The 17,491-nt window shown below is 35.4% G+C and overlaps 1 protein-coding gene across 1 annotated transcript in view; it reads right to left on the reverse strand.

Annotated features, from left to right (window-relative positions):
• Window positions 1–17,491, reverse strand: part of LOC107569629 (piezo-type mechanosensitive ion channel component 2-like) — a 66,621-nt gene that overhangs the window by 11,887 nt on the left and 37,243 nt on the right. The window contains 19 exon segments of the mRNA XM_016255745.1: window positions 293–507; window positions 669–816; window positions 948–952; window positions 3,169–3,351; window positions 4,162–4,420; window positions 5,313–6,173; window positions 7,094–7,267; window positions 7,568–7,746; window positions 7,997–8,163; window positions 8,241–8,309; window positions 8,605–8,719; window positions 9,525–9,623; window positions 10,559–10,662; window positions 12,735–12,797; window positions 13,008–13,138; window positions 14,043–14,132; window positions 15,210–15,369; window positions 15,784–15,886; window positions 16,446–16,689. Of these exon segments, the coding sequence (XP_016111231.1) occupies window positions 293–507; window positions 669–816; window positions 948–952; window positions 3,169–3,351; window positions 4,162–4,420; window positions 5,313–6,173; window positions 7,094–7,267; window positions 7,568–7,746; window positions 7,997–8,163; window positions 8,241–8,309; window positions 8,605–8,719; window positions 9,525–9,623; window positions 10,559–10,662; window positions 12,735–12,797; window positions 13,008–13,138; window positions 14,043–14,132; window positions 15,210–15,369; window positions 15,784–15,886; window positions 16,446–16,689 (3,369 nt within the window).

Here is a 17,491-nt window from a genome sequence, read left to right on the forward strand (position 1 = left end):
CTGGTCACGCTGAACACAACAGATTGAACAAGGGAATCTGTAATTGGAATGGATTCACATTGTGGAAATCACAAGGCCTTAATTTATTTGAGTCCATTTTACTCTCAGTAAAATGGCATTTTGCTGATGAAAATAAAAATGTTGTTAATAATATGCAAAATGATGTATTTTAATCTATCAAACGTATAAAGGATTAATGAACTTCTAATGTAATATAATGTCAAAACGGTCCTGAATGAATGATTTGAATTCACATTTAAATACTGCATCCTGTTTGTCACCGTTCTTTTACCTGTCTGTGATTCCTGGTAGGATGAAAAACATCCAGAAATGGATGCCGAACACCAGGACGACCTGGAAAATCACTTTTCCCATCACTGTCTTGCGGAGGTACAGGGCGCGATCCACCACCATCGTGCCGAACTGGATGAGCACCATGACGAGGAACGGCCCGGGAACTTGGTCTTCTGACAGCGAGGATGTGATATCAGCACCTCCCTGATGTTTCTGTGAGCCAGACAAAACACACATCAACACACAGCCAAGGAGAGTTCGTTTTAAGAGTCCGTTTAGAAGAGAAAAAGGCAGATCTGATACCTAGCTGTCTACTGGCACGCATCATTTTTAAAAATACTTTTAATACTAATTGCAAATACTTTCAAATTTACCCCAAATGCCCAGAAGCCAAAGACAATAATGATGAAATCAACAGTGTCTGCTAGAAACATCAAGACGTAAACATCTGTCACGGCGTTGTACTCAGGGTGGATCAGGTTATAGAAGAACTGACGGATGGGCTGATAGAACTCAACCAATCTGAAGAGAGAAGATAATATAAAGAGACAGGCTAATATAACATATTAAAAACAGGATAAAGAATGAAAGCGTGTGCATCAAGCAGCCAAAACAGTCAGCATGAAATGGCATTCATAACCTATTTTCCTAACATAATCTGTTCAATGAGAGAAAAATGACTTGAATTTATCCATTATCCAACTGACTGGATCGTTTAAAGTGTAGGGCACTATGAAATCTGTTTAGTTTTTCCCCCAAATTCCATGTTTTTAATTTTAAATGTTTCTGGATTCCGTTTTAATACTTTAATTATCCGTGACACTGAGCCCGAGAGAGAGAGAGAGCAGGTGCATTAATTCAGGAAAACAAACGCTAAGGTATCGCAGGATTTGAAAAGGAAAACGGTGATTCATCTAAGACCCATTTATTGCCTGTTTAATCAAAGTTGTAAAGTAAATAAATGGCAATTTTGGAAACAAGACAAAAATTTCAATACCATTACATTAAGCAATAAAAATAAATTAAATAATTAAAAACAACCCCCCCCACAAAATCAGGGCTTTAAAATGGATTCTGCAGGGCTGCAAAATAATTGCAAACCCCATTAAATAAATCTAAAATGCTCGTATAATATTTAACAACCAACACTTTCTGAAGGCTTGTTGGGTTGCGTTTTAAAATCACACAAATCTTTACAAACAGTGTTTATTATTTCATAAAATCAAAGAGAAGTAAAAAAAAAAAACACTTCAGCCTGACATTGCACTTTTTTAACTAGGGTAGCAATATCACAAAAACGGCAAAATCTGTAACGGTAAAAGATACATAAATGTTCTAATTGTAATTTTCTAACTGATTTTTAATATACAAATAATATAATATATATAAGCATTATTATTATTAGGAATGTTTTATATAATATTTATATTTTTTATATTTTTTAACTATATTTTTAACTATAATGTGCACTGATGAATCTTTCACAGTAAGAAACATTTAGTAACTGTAGAAGTAAATAAAGTACATTTGAATTCTTTTCCCACACACTAATTTTTGAACAGGTAAACCTTTGCTTTTGCATTTAAGAATTACATTTGACTTGATGCATTTAATTACTAAATGTTCCTTATTGTCAAAGATGTCAGTGCAAAATGTTATGATTGTAAAATGTATCATTTTCTCCTCTCCAGGTTTCAGATAGTTCTCGATTCTGCAGATGTATCCTGGTGAAAAGTGCGATGTCATGCTGAAGCTCTTTACTTGTGTTTGATTTTCTCAAATAATCTGAAACCTGGAGAGAGGAGGAGAGAAACCTCAAACGCTAGGAATTGATTTAAAAAATCCATTTTTTGGTTTTCAAAGCTCTCAACAGTCTAGTGGCTTCGTTTAGATTTCTTAATGTCTGGTGAATTATGTTTCCAGCTGGATCTTGGCTCTGATCTCTCATCTAAGTCGCTAAACATCTAAAAACTGAAGTAGAAAACAGCCAGTATTTATTCTGAACAAGATTTTGGAATGCAAAATCCATTCGTGTGCAAACCTTAAAGCTCAAATAAACATGCAAACATATAGTATTTAAATATAATGACAAAATATACTTATTTAGGTTTTTAATTTCTATGTATTCTGCATTTGCTAACTCTCACAGCTAACAGGGAACGTTCTCTCAAAAGTTATGAGCAACCATAGGCGGAGGGCCACGGGGTCTTATGGCAAAAATGTCACTAAATTGGACAAAAATGCTCCTGCACAAACAAATTAAATATATTGCTTCTGTTGCTAACAAAGAGGAAATAAATAGAAAGTGTCGATTCGATCGCGGCATTAGATTAAGATCTGCTCATGTTGCACCGTAGTTCATTACGTTTTTACAGTTTTGCGCATTATAACCAATCACACACGATTCCGTTGAGCTTAGGAATGCAATGGCCAATCAGAGGCATTCAGATGAGTCATCATTTGTTCAAAGTTATCTAGTTTTTATGTTTTAGTTGGACATTCGTGGGTTATTTCCCATTTCAGAATATTCAGAGAACATTCAAACCTTCAAATGTAACGTTCCCAAAATTATAAAATAGAATGTTCATTTAAACGCTGTGGCATAACTAAGAAAAAAAAAAAACGTTTGAAAACATTTAATCAACTGGACGTTTTGAACATTCGGAGAACTTTTCTAAATGATGTTTTCATAACTTTATGGGAACATTAGCAAACCTTTCTTAGATTGTATTTTTGTCAGCTGGGCTAGACACAATCATTTTTTTACAAATACGTTTGATTATGCTTCAAAGTTGCTTTACCGACAAGCTTTATTAGAGCTACTAGATTCGCCACAACAATCATCACTATGATGTGGCAAATGAGAGTATGTACCTTTAGTATGGATCGGTGGAAAAACAGCACCAGCAGCTGAACCAGGTCATAGTGCACGTATCCTTCTTTCCTTTCTATGCCGATGATGTTGGGCGGATGGTATGGCTTCACCTTGGTGACATTCAGGTTCTGGTTGAATGGGAAAAAACTGAACTGGAAGAAGTATTTGACGACGATTGTGACCTGGAGAAGAAAAAAAAACACATTTACAAATTATTTATACCTATATTTAATGTAATAGTTCACCCAAAAAAAAAAATTTGCTGAAAAATCTCCTCACCCTCAGGCCATTCAAGATATAGATGAGTTTGTTTCTTCATCAGATTTGGAGACATTTATCATTACATCATTTGCTCACCAATGGATCCTCTGCAGTGAATGGGTGCCGTCAGAATGAGAGTCCAAACAGCTGATAAAAACATCACAATAATCCACACCACACCACTCCAGTCCATCAGTTAACATCTTGTGAAGGGATCACTGCGGTGTTTTAACTGCACTTCTGGCCAAAAGTCCTAATCCATAATAATGCTTCCTTCCCAATAGTACATCCCCTGTTGCTTCTCACATCAAAATCCACCTACATTTGTTTTAAACTGTTCTGGCTTGTAGATGGTGCTTGATTTGTGCAGATTTCTCTCCTGATTCAGACAAGGTGACTTTTTGAGTATTATGAATAGAGGATTTAACTGTTTAAAGTTAAAAAACGTCTTGATGGATTTGTTTCTTACAAACACGCAGCTTTTGTCTTCTCAAGATGTTAACTGATGGACTGGAGTGGTGTGGATTATTGTGATGTTTTTATCAGCTGTTTGGACTCTCATTCTGACGGCACCCATTCACTGCAGAGCATCCATTGGTGAATGCAAGTGACATAATGCTACATTTCTCCAAATCTGATGAAGAAACAAAATCACTACATCTTGGATGACCTGAGGGTGTATAACTGGGTCTGCACAGAATCTGTGCCATTCACTGAAAACAAACCCTGACCTCGGTGTACACGATGGCCGTCATCCAGAAACGCTTGCTGGGCCGAGGAACAGAGAGCATCGCCCACAGGAAGATGAGGATGGGCAGCACCAGTGTTGCCATGGAAGCCGAGATCATGTGGTTGAGGATGATGACCAGGTAACCGACCATCTCAGAGTGCGCCACCAGCAGGTTATAGAGAGCGTAACACAGCTGGAGCCCGAGCGGCTGCGATTTATAGAAATGCTCAGAATTCTCCAGCTCCTCATCATAGAACATTCTGGATAACAGCGCAAAAACAGATCCCATTAAATGACCGTATGCATGCAGTCTCTTACCTACAATTCCCACTTCTATTGTGCTCCAGTTCTGCTGGTGATGAGAGCACCAGCAATATTTGAATATTAGCAATGTTGTTTTTGTTAACTAAAACTCAAATATTTTTGCTAAATAAAAATAATGCTGAAATAAAATACATTAATACATCAAATATTATATTAAATTAAAAATATTACAGATATAAAGATGTAGTTGTTAGAAGTAAGATGAAAAACTACCTAAAAATGACAAAAGCACATTATAAAATGACTAACTAAATGACTAAACTAAAGCTTAAATAAAAATAAATTACAACTACTTAGATATATCTTTAAAAACAAAAGCACATCATACATTTACTAAATGAAATAAAACAATCTAAATGGCAACTAATTTTAAACAAAACCAATAAAAATGACAAAACACATACAATTTGTAACTAAGATATAACTCAAATTTAAATAAAAATAAAAAGCAACCATTTAGAAATATTTTAGGAAACAAAAACTAAAAATGACAAAAGCTCATAAATTACTGAGATAAAACTCAAATAAAAAAATGACAACTATTTACTGTAAATCTATTTTTAAAACAAAAACTAATTAAACTGACAAATGCAAATAATAAAATGACTATCCATTTAACTATTTAGAAATATTAAACTAAAACTAATAACAAACAAAATTGCTCAAAAAAAAATTATGTTAATCAAAACTACTATATAAATAATAGTAAAATAACACTGGTTTGCAGTAAGATGTGTGATTATTGGGATCTTTTACCACACTGACACCACAGAGCACTCTGAATAAGCTGTGATGTAATCAAGACGAGCTCTAAGTGAAAGAACTCACTTGTTGAGCAGCAGTTCGCTGGCGGTCAGATCGGTGGTCATGGAGGGCAGCAGAGGGTCGTCCAGATCGGATCTGCTGTCGGGTGTCATCAGCATCAGCCGTTTGTCACTGTCACTTTCGTCCGAGCTCAAAGACAGACGGTCGAAGCTCACGGCTTTGCTGTAGCTGGGCGGCACGTCAGCGTCCGAGGTGTTGGGGGCGTCTGTGTCCGGGGTGAAAAGATGCCCGCTGATCACGTTCTCCAGTCCTGATGATTCACCTTCATCCTGTCGGATCGGCTGTTCACCGTCCTCATCTTCAGTAATGTACTGCTCTTCTTTTTGATGCTCCTCGCAATCCAGCTGAGGAACCTGAACATCTTCAACTGCTTCCTCTGGATCCACTGAATCCCATTGGACTTCCTCTTCCACGTCTCCTGTCACTTTCTCTGCTGGCTCATCTGTCACTTCCTGTGTCACTTCCTCTTCCAGCTCACCTGTCTCTTCCTGTGTCACTTCCTCTTCCAGCTCACCCGTCTCTTCCTGTGTCACTTCCTCTGCTGGCTCATCTGTCACTTCCTGTGCCACTTCCTCTTCCAGCTCACCCGTCTCTTCCTGTGTCACTTCCTCTGCTGGCTCATCTGTCACTTCCTGTGCCACTTCCTCTTCCAGCTCACCCGTCTCTTCCTGTGTCACTTCCTCTTCCAGCTCATTCGTTGCTTCCTGCTTCACTTCCTCATGATCTGCTCTCTCAGGTTTGTCCTCAACAGTCTCTGCGGTTTCCTCCTCTTTCACCTGCACCTGTTCTCTCTCGTCCTCGACCTCGTCTATAGTGTCGTTGGTTCCTTGCCGAGAGAACAGTGTGACGCACTGAGTAGCTTCACTAGAAGCCAAACCACAAAAACAACACCAACTGATGAGTTCAAAACAATCACTGTAAACTTATCAATCTGTGAACAGTATAACATCTTAAGACATTTTGACATTGAATATTGACTTTGAATAACACAACTACCTGCAATGCTTAACATTTACTTGTATAAATTGTAAACATTTGTATATTTACTACTGAAATATCATCCTTTTAAGGATTTTATTCATTTCTAGAATCCGACTGATGTCTGATACATCATAAATGTTCATTATGTAGAACCGATAATTTTTGTTATGCTACAATAATAAAAACATATGCATTATATATATTTTATTATTAAAATAATGTATTATTTTATATTAATAACATTATTATTATGGCTGTTGTTGTTATTGTTATTACTATTAGTAAATGTTATGTTAAATGTTTTCTTTCCACTAGATGGTATTTATAATACTAATAATGATATTAATAATATCAATATTAAATTGCATTCATTTTAATAACACATTTAATTATTTTTCTAATACAACATATTATAGTTATTATAATATATATAAATAATGTACTATCATGATTAATAATAATAATAATTAAAATATTGTTATTAAAATTAATAATAAAAACATAATAATAATAATATTAAAGATATTGTTATAACTAATAAAAATTACATATTTAAAAAATACATAATTTTGTTATATTTAAAATAAAGAAATAAATCTTAAATATTTATTTATTTATCTATTAATTTTTTTATTTTAGTTATTTAGCATTTTCTTTTCGGTTGTTCATTCATCATTGTAAACCGGTTTTCATTAAAAAAAATTTTTTTTATGTAATGCTGAAATCAAAACAAAGAAGAAAAAAAACAAAGCCTGATGGGAGTGTGGAGGGTGATGAAGATGTGATGATGACGAGTCCAGCACCTGGACATGACGCTGCTTCCGCTGTCCGCAGAGGAGTTGGACATGTCCAGACCATACATTTTGCGCAGCTTGGGACGAGCGCGTTCGCTGGTTTTGGGAATATTCTGAGGCATGTCGTCCAAGTCATCCAAGGTAGACTGACGGGAAAACAGCATGGTGGCTTCGGTGTATGCGCTGATGGATGGACAGATGGACAGATGACATGAGCGGAAATATAACTCAATGAAATTGATGACAAAAAAAAAAGAGGTTGCCAAGTCTCCTGATTCTCAAATGTTGCTCCTGAGATAAGAAAAACTTTAAATATCGTGAATGTCAAATGTCATGAAAATTATGTCAATGCAAAAAATCTTAACCTTTTCTTTTCTAATAATTTTGTTTTGATTCTTATGAAATGTAGAACCGTAATTTCTACATGTCTTGATACTTTTCGTGAGATTCACTCTATAAATGCTATAAGTCAAAGCTGAAGACCTGGAGATGCTGTCTCTGGAAGCGAAGGAATCCAGGCTGTGGCCGACTCGTCTGCGGCGCTCTCTGTTTGAGCAGGAGTCCTCCTCACTGATCCGGTCCAGTCCAGATTCACGAGATCCGTTCAGTTTCATCTGCTTCTGGTAGTACACATGGATGCTCTCGCGGGACGGCACGTTTCCCTGCAGGACGAACAACACAGTGGATCAGTTCTAGACCAACATCAGCTAAACTGATTCATTTAATTGTTAGTTAGACTATAGTCATAAACTTGTTTCAGTTCCAAAGAGGTACCAACAGCATTTTTTGGTGTATTTTAAATCAAATTACACATATTATTGAACTTAAAAGTTGAATTAATTTCAGAAATTTTTTGCAATCATTTGCCATCATTACATTTAAAAATATATTTCTATATATTATAAGCAGAACCTTCTTGACTTCTCTGGTCAGCATGCAGCGCTCGATGCGCAGCACGGTGGAGATGTCGATGTATTCTCTGCAGACGGAGTTCAGCCACTTGGTGATGCTCTCAACGGTGGTCAGAAACAGCACCCAGGTGAACTTGATGATGTTGACGACCCTCTTGATGATGTTGTCTACAGGAAGTGGAAAGGTTAGTTTGGTTTGTCTGAAGTTTATATGAACAGGAAACCAATGCGCTCCATGTACACACCTGGTCCGTCCGTTTTGTCTTCCTCTGAACTCTGACGATCTTCTTCACCGATCTCTATCGCCACATGACCTACACACAGGAAGTTGCTTATCCATGAGATCAATTTATAATTATGGCCAGTTTTTCAGTTCAATTTCAGAGTCTATTTCTATCTCACAATTCTCTCTTTGTTTCTTGTTTCTGGCCTAATAAGATCTGGCAAAGGGGCTAATGAAAACTAGCCTTCAGGCCAATTTGGGTACATTTACATTCATGAATGTTGATTAATGTACACTGTCCCTTTTTGTGAAATAAATGAATTTAAAAATTTTATTGGTGGTGTAAACAAGTTTCAATAATTTTCACATGATAAAGATTGCCATACCTTCTTTCTTGTCTTTTCTACGTCTGCGGCCGTATCGCTTCCAGAAATGACGTCTCCCTTTGCCTCTTTCTTTCAGGGCTGCTTTAGAGTCAGCGATCCAGGTGTGATACACGAACTACAGAACATCAATATGAATTCATCTATTAATGCTATGTTTAAATAGTGTTGCACAAGAATGTCAGCACACACATGTCACATGTTCAGCCATTTCAGGAAGCCAGATGAAATTTAACTCATGATTCAAATTTGTCCACAACATACATATATTACATGCATCATTTAGACCATTAATTTGTATTTTAACCCCTGAAAAGTCTGAATTTGACACTGGATTAACAAGCACATCCACCACAGAATACCCACAATGAATACAAACAACTGTTTTCCATCCAAATTTTCCAAATCTTTGAAATCCATTTGCATTTTTGACTTGTATTATACATGTGTATTGACATGTTTTTATTCATTCATTGGATTGAACGAGTTGTTTGAATCCAGGTTACACAAGAAAATGGAAAATTCAAAGAGAGTGAATGTTTTTTGCTCCACTAATATCTGAATGATTCGTGAACGCTTAGTGTAAAATGGTTTGATGCTTTTTGTGGTTATTTCTCAAATGCAGTGGAGCAAATCACAATTTAGTAGCATATAAAAACCTTTAAAGTAAATAAACAGAAATAAGACAATGAAATGACTTTGAGAAAATAAAGTACCTTCCCAAAAAACACCACATTAAATAATAAACACCCTAAAATCATTTCCATTCCATGCATCCTCAAAGGAGTTATATTTCAACATTTCATTTTATTTTTTTTTACAAATATCATAACTGGAACAACATGGAATGGAAATCTTACACTAAAACACCATCAACAAACACAGAGATGGAAACACAGATGACACGTTCCCCGCGGTGGTACCTTGGCCGCCCTGATTAAATACTGCAGAACAGTTTTGGGCAGTTTAATGATAGATCTGGGTAAAGCCACGAGGGCCGAAGCAAACTTTCTGATCGCTCGCTGAGAGGAGAAAAACCAGGAGAAAGTCACAGCATCAGAGTCCTGTAGCCCTTCAAACAGTTACAACACTATACAACACAACACATGAACAATAAATCACAAGTCTGTCACTAAACAGATGGATAAAACCGCTGCAACAGATGCTCTGGAAAAAACACTTTTGAGGAATGTTTATTTGTTCATCTCTCAATCATGATTGTATTGCATTGCATTTTATGTTTTGACCATAAAACTAAGCATAAAATATCATCTTACTCATTACGACTGATATCTATCTATCTATCTATCTATCTATCTATCTATCTATCTATCTATCTATCTATCTATCTATCTATCTATCTATCTATCTATCTATCTATCCATCCATCCATCCATCCATCTACCCATCCATCCATCCATCCATCTACCCATCTATCCATCCATCCACAAACCCACCTACCCATCTATCCATCTAACCATCCACCCATCTACCCACCCACCCATCATCCATCCATCCACCCACCCATCCATCCACCCACCCATCCATCCATCCATCCACCCACCCACCCATCCATCGACCCACCCATCCATCCACCCATCCATCCACCCACCCGTCCATCCATCCACCCATCCATTATATATATATATATATATATATATATACATACAGTATATACACACATTTATATAAGTATCTGCTACACTGTTACAAAGATTTCACTGATTTACATTATAATCTATCAGAATTTTATACTTTTTGTTCATATAAGTATCAGCATCTGCACCAAACTGCATATTTGTTTTTCCTCCAAATTCTCTCTATATCACACTAAATGAGCCATAAAAGTCTGATGGATCAAAAATGATACAAACCATAAAACACATATGTGAACTGAGAAGAATAAATATAAGCTGGATTCCAGAGAAGTTCAATCTGTTTTCTTCTGCAGACTCACCTGGAAGGCTGATCTCTTGGGTGGTTCTTCATCTTTTTTCTCCTCCTCTTCCTCTTCCTCTTCACTGTCAGTTTCAAACAGGTAATAATCACCACTTCTCACCACTGAGAGAGGAATGGAGGAGCAAAAACAATCATATAAAATTGGCAAACAGAAGAATAACATGGTTTTGAGAATTCATATAACACAATAAACGTTGAAAAAGTTGGTTATTGACTAATCAATTACATGACATAACAGAAAATACTAATAAATCTCTTGACCGAACTTACCTGAATCTCTAAATCTGAAAACCATAGTCAAACTTAGTTTTTCAGGCATAACAGATTAGCATGAGTCATTAACGTTTGTAAAGCAGTACCATAAAAAACAATAAAAACCTTAGAATCTTGCACATCCCATTTTAGGCTTTTTATAAAATTTATGTTTTATATTTGTTATACTACTTCAATAAAACAGCATATTATCAATCAAATAAATCAACAAAATGATTAAAAACTACACCCATATCTCTGGCTGGGTTAGTCAGTCATCTAACACCACAGAAACACCTCTGTGTCTGCAGTTTCACAATCGCACGGCAAAACAGGATTTGGAATAAGGAAACTGCCTTGTGTCCTTGAACAGAAGAGCCGCAATGGATGGGGAGGACAGGGGAGGATGCTGGGAAAACATTTCAACACTTTATTTGAGAGCCTCAGATTAACAAAACCCTAAAAATCTCTTAAAAAGACCACATTTTCTATAGTGATTAGTGTCTCTCTTTAAAAAAACTACAATGGTGATATCATGGTTTTCAGACATGGCACCACAGTAATACCATGGATTTTTGGACATGATCATGATATTAATACTATGGTATTCTTTGCAGTACATGTAAATACCATAGTATATGAATATGGCAATCATATTCAATCATGTACCATGGTACCACCACAGTATGTTTGCGTATTACAGCTTTTCCTTAATAGTCTATATTCTAATCACTATATAAAACAAGTATTGATGTTTAAAGAAAGAAGGTTTACAGTTAAAGCGCATCTCATGTGCTTTAGTATCACGCTGATAACGGAGATCAGCTCATCAAAGACGACAAAATAAAAATACCATCTCACTCATACCACACCAACACAATGAGTTTGAGGGTATTTCTTTTGCTTTTTGATGGTTTTCTGTTGAGCAATTTCTTTGTTGAAGAGGAGATAAAGAGAGGACCAAAAATGTCTGATTTATAAAGTTATTTCACCCAACAATGAACATTTAATAAACCTCTTGTCAATTTTAATGCCTTTTGCTTTATTTGAACAAAAACACAGTAATATTGTGGAATAATTGAAAAACTTTTCTTTTTGAATATATTTTCAAATTTAATTTATGCTTCACATTTTTGAGGAAACTGATCATTCAGGATTTTTTTTGTTAAATAGAAAGCTCAAAAGAATGGCATTTATTTGAAATAGAAATCTTTTGTAACATTATAAATGCCTTTAGAGTTTGAGCAATTTAATGCATCTTCTATGAACAAAAATATTAATTCAATTTAAAATTCATTTAAAAAATATAGAAAAAACATTGACTTCCTTTGCACAAAAAAAAAAAAAAGAGTGCCATGAACATTCTGCTAAATAACGTTTTAAAGCATTTTCATTTATGGATGAAATACTCTCATAATACCAAGGCAGCTCAAGCTGATTCATTATTATATGGTCATGAGGAAAATCTCTCTCTTTTCCACAACAGAGTGTCTAGTGGATTTGAATAAAGCAGAGTGATTCTCTACTGTACGGCTCCGTTCACCTGCTCATACGGTCACGTGACAACAAACCAGCACCATCCAGACATTCAACTTTTCCTCCGGCTGCTGTATAGATCTATTTAAGGCACCAAATCAATGTCATTTTTTACATCTGTAAGTGTTAGGATACTTTTATTTAAAGTCATCATTTAGTTTTACACTTCAAAAGATCACGGAAAGTGTGATTCCTGATGAAATGACTGCTTTAAAGTGTCTACCACTGGTAGTTAACACTGCATGTACAATCATAAGGCAGACGGCCTTAAATAGATGTAGAAAAGTCTAAGGTCTGACGGAGCACAAGTGCAGTATGGGAATCCTCTGACTTCTGGTCAAGGACACAAGGATCAGTGAGATCAGAGGAAGGTATGAGGAACCTACTGGACGCATGGTCAACCCAAGGCCTCCACCACTGCTTTTTGTGCACCTTGTTTTTCTTTTTCTCTGCAAATGAAATGTTAGAACGTTAATGAAAGCATGTCAGAAGTGACATTGGCGAAATTGGAACCTTTTCCTGGTTGCTTTACGGAGAATGTGAAGAATATGCAGCTAAATACACACATGAGAGTGCTAAACTTGGCTTTTTACAGTTCTGTTTGTGGTGCTTCTATGAAAGCACACTATTTTATCTTACTGTCGTGATCTACATCATACCATCATCATCACCGTCGTCGTTGTCGTCAGGCTGGATAAATTTCTGCTCGTCTCCAGACTCCTGAGCCATGCTGAGCATCTTCTCCTTTCCTCTCTTGAACTTCTGCTGCCGCATCTTAATATGATCCATCCTAAATGAATGCATTCATAGTAATGAGAGAAATCATTCACAGCACATTTAATAATAATAATAAACTCTAATAACATGTACATTGTAGTAATATACGCTTTTTAAAAGTTTGGGGTCGCTAAGATTTTTTAATATAAAAAGTCTCTTCTGCTCACCAAGGCTTCATTTACTTAATCATAAATACAGTAAAAATTGTAATATTATGAAATACTATTGCAATTGAAAATAAATATTGAGTTGAATTGAAAATCAGTCATAAGGGTACATTTTTCAAAATTGAGATTTATACATCATCTGAAAGCTGAATAAATAAGATTTCGATTGATGTATGGTTTGTTAGGATAGGACAGAATATTTGGCCGAGATACAACTATTTGAAAATCTGGAATCTGAGGGTGCAAAAAAATCTAAATATTGAGAAAATCGCCTTTAAAGTTGTCCAAATGAAGTTCTTAGCAATGCATAGTACTTCTCAAAAATAAAGTTTTAATATATTTACGGTAGGAAATTTACTAAATATCTTCATGGAACATGACCTTTACTATACTAATGATTTTTGGCATAAAAGAAAAATCAATAATTTTGACCCATACAATGTATTTTTGGCTATTGCTACAAATATACCCCAGCGACTTAAGATTGGTTTTGTGGTCCAGGGTCACATATTGTAAAATGCATTGAATTTTCAGCATCATTACATAAAAAAAAAGAAAATCTTACTGACCCCAAGCTTTTTAATGCTAGCAGGCTAGTGAAAGCGAAGTTTCTACATAACTACATAACATGAGCTAAGGTTGCTAGGTGGTTTTCGATTAGAAATTATGACTTGGGTAACTGTTGAGCTCTACTATGGACTATTACATGCAACTCATGAAGTCAAACACAAATGAAAGGATGTTTCTCACTGTCTCTTCAGTTGCTCCATGGATCTCTTCTCCTCCTCCAGACGAGCTCTCACGGCCTTCACAATGCTGGCCTGAAACAACTCTGCTCCTCTGACAGACAGACAGACAGACACACGGACAATACTTAACTAAACTGTACTGACATTTACACATACTCCACTACATACTATAAATGACACATTTATGTTCTTAGTTCATACTTAAAAATGTATGGAAGTCTGTTTTTTTTTGTAAGTCCACCTATCCATCCATCCATCCATACATTCAACCACCCATTTTTTCTTAGAATTCTGAGTTTACATCTCACATTTCTTACGTTTCCAGAGAATTCTTTTTATACATTACAATTCAGACTTCTCTTCTCAGAACTTTGAGTTTATATCTCAGAATGCTGATATGTTTTCTGACAATTGCGAGTTTAGATCTTGTAATTCTGTATTTAAGTTGCACAATTATGACTTTTTTCTCACAATTCTGGGAGAACATTTCACAACTCTGACCTTTTTCCTCACAATTGCAATTCATCTCCCAATTCTGATGTGTGACCCTGAAAAAGCAGTGTTAAGTCGCTGGGGTATATTTGTAGCAATAGCCAAAAATACATTGTATGGGTCAAAATTATCGATTTTTCTTTTATGCTAAAAATCATTAGAATATTAAGTAAAGATCATGTTCCATGAAGATATTTTGTAAATTTCCTACCGTAAATATATCAAAACTTTATTTCTGATTAGTAATATGCATTGCTAAGAACTTCATTTGGACAACTTTAAAGATTTTTTTGCACCCTCAAATTCCAGATCGTCAAATAGTTGTATCTCGACCAAATATTGTCCTATATTTCAATGGAAAGCTTATTTATTCAGCTTTCAGATGATTTATAAATTTCAATTTCGAAAAAATTAACACTTAAGACGGTTTTGTGGTCCAGGGTCACATATTTTTTCTTCTTCTCAGAATTATGAGGAAAAGTCTGAATTGTGAGATATAAACTGAGAACTGAGAGGAAAAAAAAGTCGTAATTGCAAGATAAAAAGTTGTGGGCAGAAATATGTTTCCATAGAAATGTTCTCCAAACTGCAAGTATGAAATTATCCCTCAAACAAAAACATACATTCAAAACCAATCTAACACACTTGTGTGTAAACGTATGTAAACATGTTGTACCGAGATGCGAGAATCTGTCCGGCGCGGATGTCTGCGACCACATGCAGGAAGTAGTAGCTCATGAAGACACGTCTCTGCAGCAGGAGGAACGTAAAGCAGATACTGTCCCAGATAATCCCAGCCTCGTCCCTTGGCACCTCACAATTCTCTAAAGACACGCCTGAAGACACACGGAACACATATAAAGCCATTAGAGATCATTTGAATAATGCAATGCTGCTTCTCAACCAAAAGTTCTAAGTTAAAGTTGCATGTTGCTATGCAAACAAGCATAAAAATATACTGTGCACACAAATATTGGCTAAAATAATACATATGCAATTAAGTTAACATTTGATAATTATTTTACTTATTTTGAAATATATTTGTAATGAACAGTTTGTGGACACCACCTTGGTTCATCACAATGCATTGCCTTTTTTGTGAACGACAGATGCTATGGTGTCTTTGAAAGCAGACAAATAGGCTGCCTTCTGAAACTATGATGCTTTTGTAGACAGCTCACAATATGTTTAATTTATATAACAACAAAGATTAGAAACCAGAATGTTGGCCAAAAGCAACCTTTCTTTACCTTCTAGAGCTTTGTATTCTTTTATGGTGCAGGCAAGACTGAGCAGCTGAACCAACCAGCAGCTATTCTTCACCAAATGCTTGATATAACCACATGCCAAAATCTGTGGAAAAAGAAAAGAAAAGAAAAATATAGGGGGGAAAAATACAATTCTTAATGCATGTTACTCATCTTTTAATTTATTGCTTAATTAATTTTTTTCTGTTTATGCATTTACTAGCCTCCTCAACAGACTAAAATAATAATTTATCTTAATAGTTTTAATAGTTGCACAATAAATCCTATATATATATACTTAATAAATAGCACATTTAATTTTAAAGCATGATTAATCTTTTAACAAAAGAAAATAATATATATATTTTTTATTTTATTCACTGATACAAAACTTCATGGTAATGAAACACTAAATAGAGAATATATACTGTAAAATAAAAAGTGTAAAATTCACTGCACTGTAAAAATAAAAAATATGAATTATAAATTATTATAATATAATTAAAATTAATATTATAATTATAAATTAATAAACATATGTTGAGATGTTCTTTTTTATTTCTCTGCAAATAAATAAATAAATACATTTCATACATTAATATAATGATTTTGGCAGAATCGGCTGAAAACTGTAAATGCATTTCTTTAAGGGATAAGACACTCACAGCAAACACGTTCTTCATTGTGATGACGAAGACATTGTAAGCTATGAGGACATCCCAGTAACGGAGGATCTTCTTGATTGGCTTGAGCAAGAGATCGCCACCGAAGAGCAGGAAGTAAAAACACGCCACCAGGTAACCCATGCAGAAGACACTGATCCGAGTCGTGCCCGTGATGAAGATGATGGTCAGGACGAACCAGAACAGGTAGCTAAACATGATCACCTTCAGCATGTCCAGGTACGACCTGAGAGAAGGAAATAATATTAACATGAGAGCAACGTTTAACTGACGTTTGTTTAAATGATCCATCCAAACTAGCGATGCGCCAATAATAAACTTCTCAGCCCATACCGATAGTCGATTATTCCGAATGATATCTGCCGATACCGATAGTTTAGTTTTCTTAAGAAAAAAATCTCACCCTGTTAACTATAGGGAGCCCTCTAATTTTGTACATAATATTAGAGGTTAAAATTAACAACAAAGCTATTATATTAAATGCTGTTTATTTTAAGATAATAATCACACTCAAATAAAAAACTCTTGTATACAACTCAATTGCACAATGTAGTTTTCATAAAAATGGGTCATCATGACAGATTTATTCAAACATACATATATAATTAATAGTGTTTCTTTTATAGTTAAAGGGGTCATATGATGCGATTTCAAGTTTTCCTTTCTCTTTGGAGTGTTACAAGCTGTCCGTGAATAGATAAGATCCCTAAAGTCTCAAACCCAAAGAGATATTCTTTATAAAAGTTAAGACTGGTCCACGCCCCCCTAAAATGGCTCGTTCTAACACGCCCGCACATATCTACATCACGATGTGGGAAGAGTTGCATAACGCCGCCCAAATGTTCACACAATGAAAGAAGGCATAACTTTTATTCTTGCTGTAGTATTGTTGCTGCCGCCGTCATGTTGTGAAGACACTGTGTGTTTCGTTGTGAAATCGAAACTACTTTGTTTGGTCTTCCAAAGGAGGACACAACTAGAAATCAGTGGTTAAGTTGTATTTACAACACTGTTCCAGAACAGTTCAA

The sequence above is a fragment of the Sinocyclocheilus grahami genome, unplaced genomic scaffold (genome assembly GCF_001515645.1).
Source record: "Sinocyclocheilus grahami isolate Dianchi unplaced genomic scaffold, SAMN03320097.WGS_v1.1 scaffold1366.1, whole genome shotgun sequence".
In the NCBI taxonomy this organism is placed as follows: domain Eukaryota; kingdom Metazoa; phylum Chordata; class Actinopteri; order Cypriniformes; family Cyprinidae; genus Sinocyclocheilus; species Sinocyclocheilus grahami.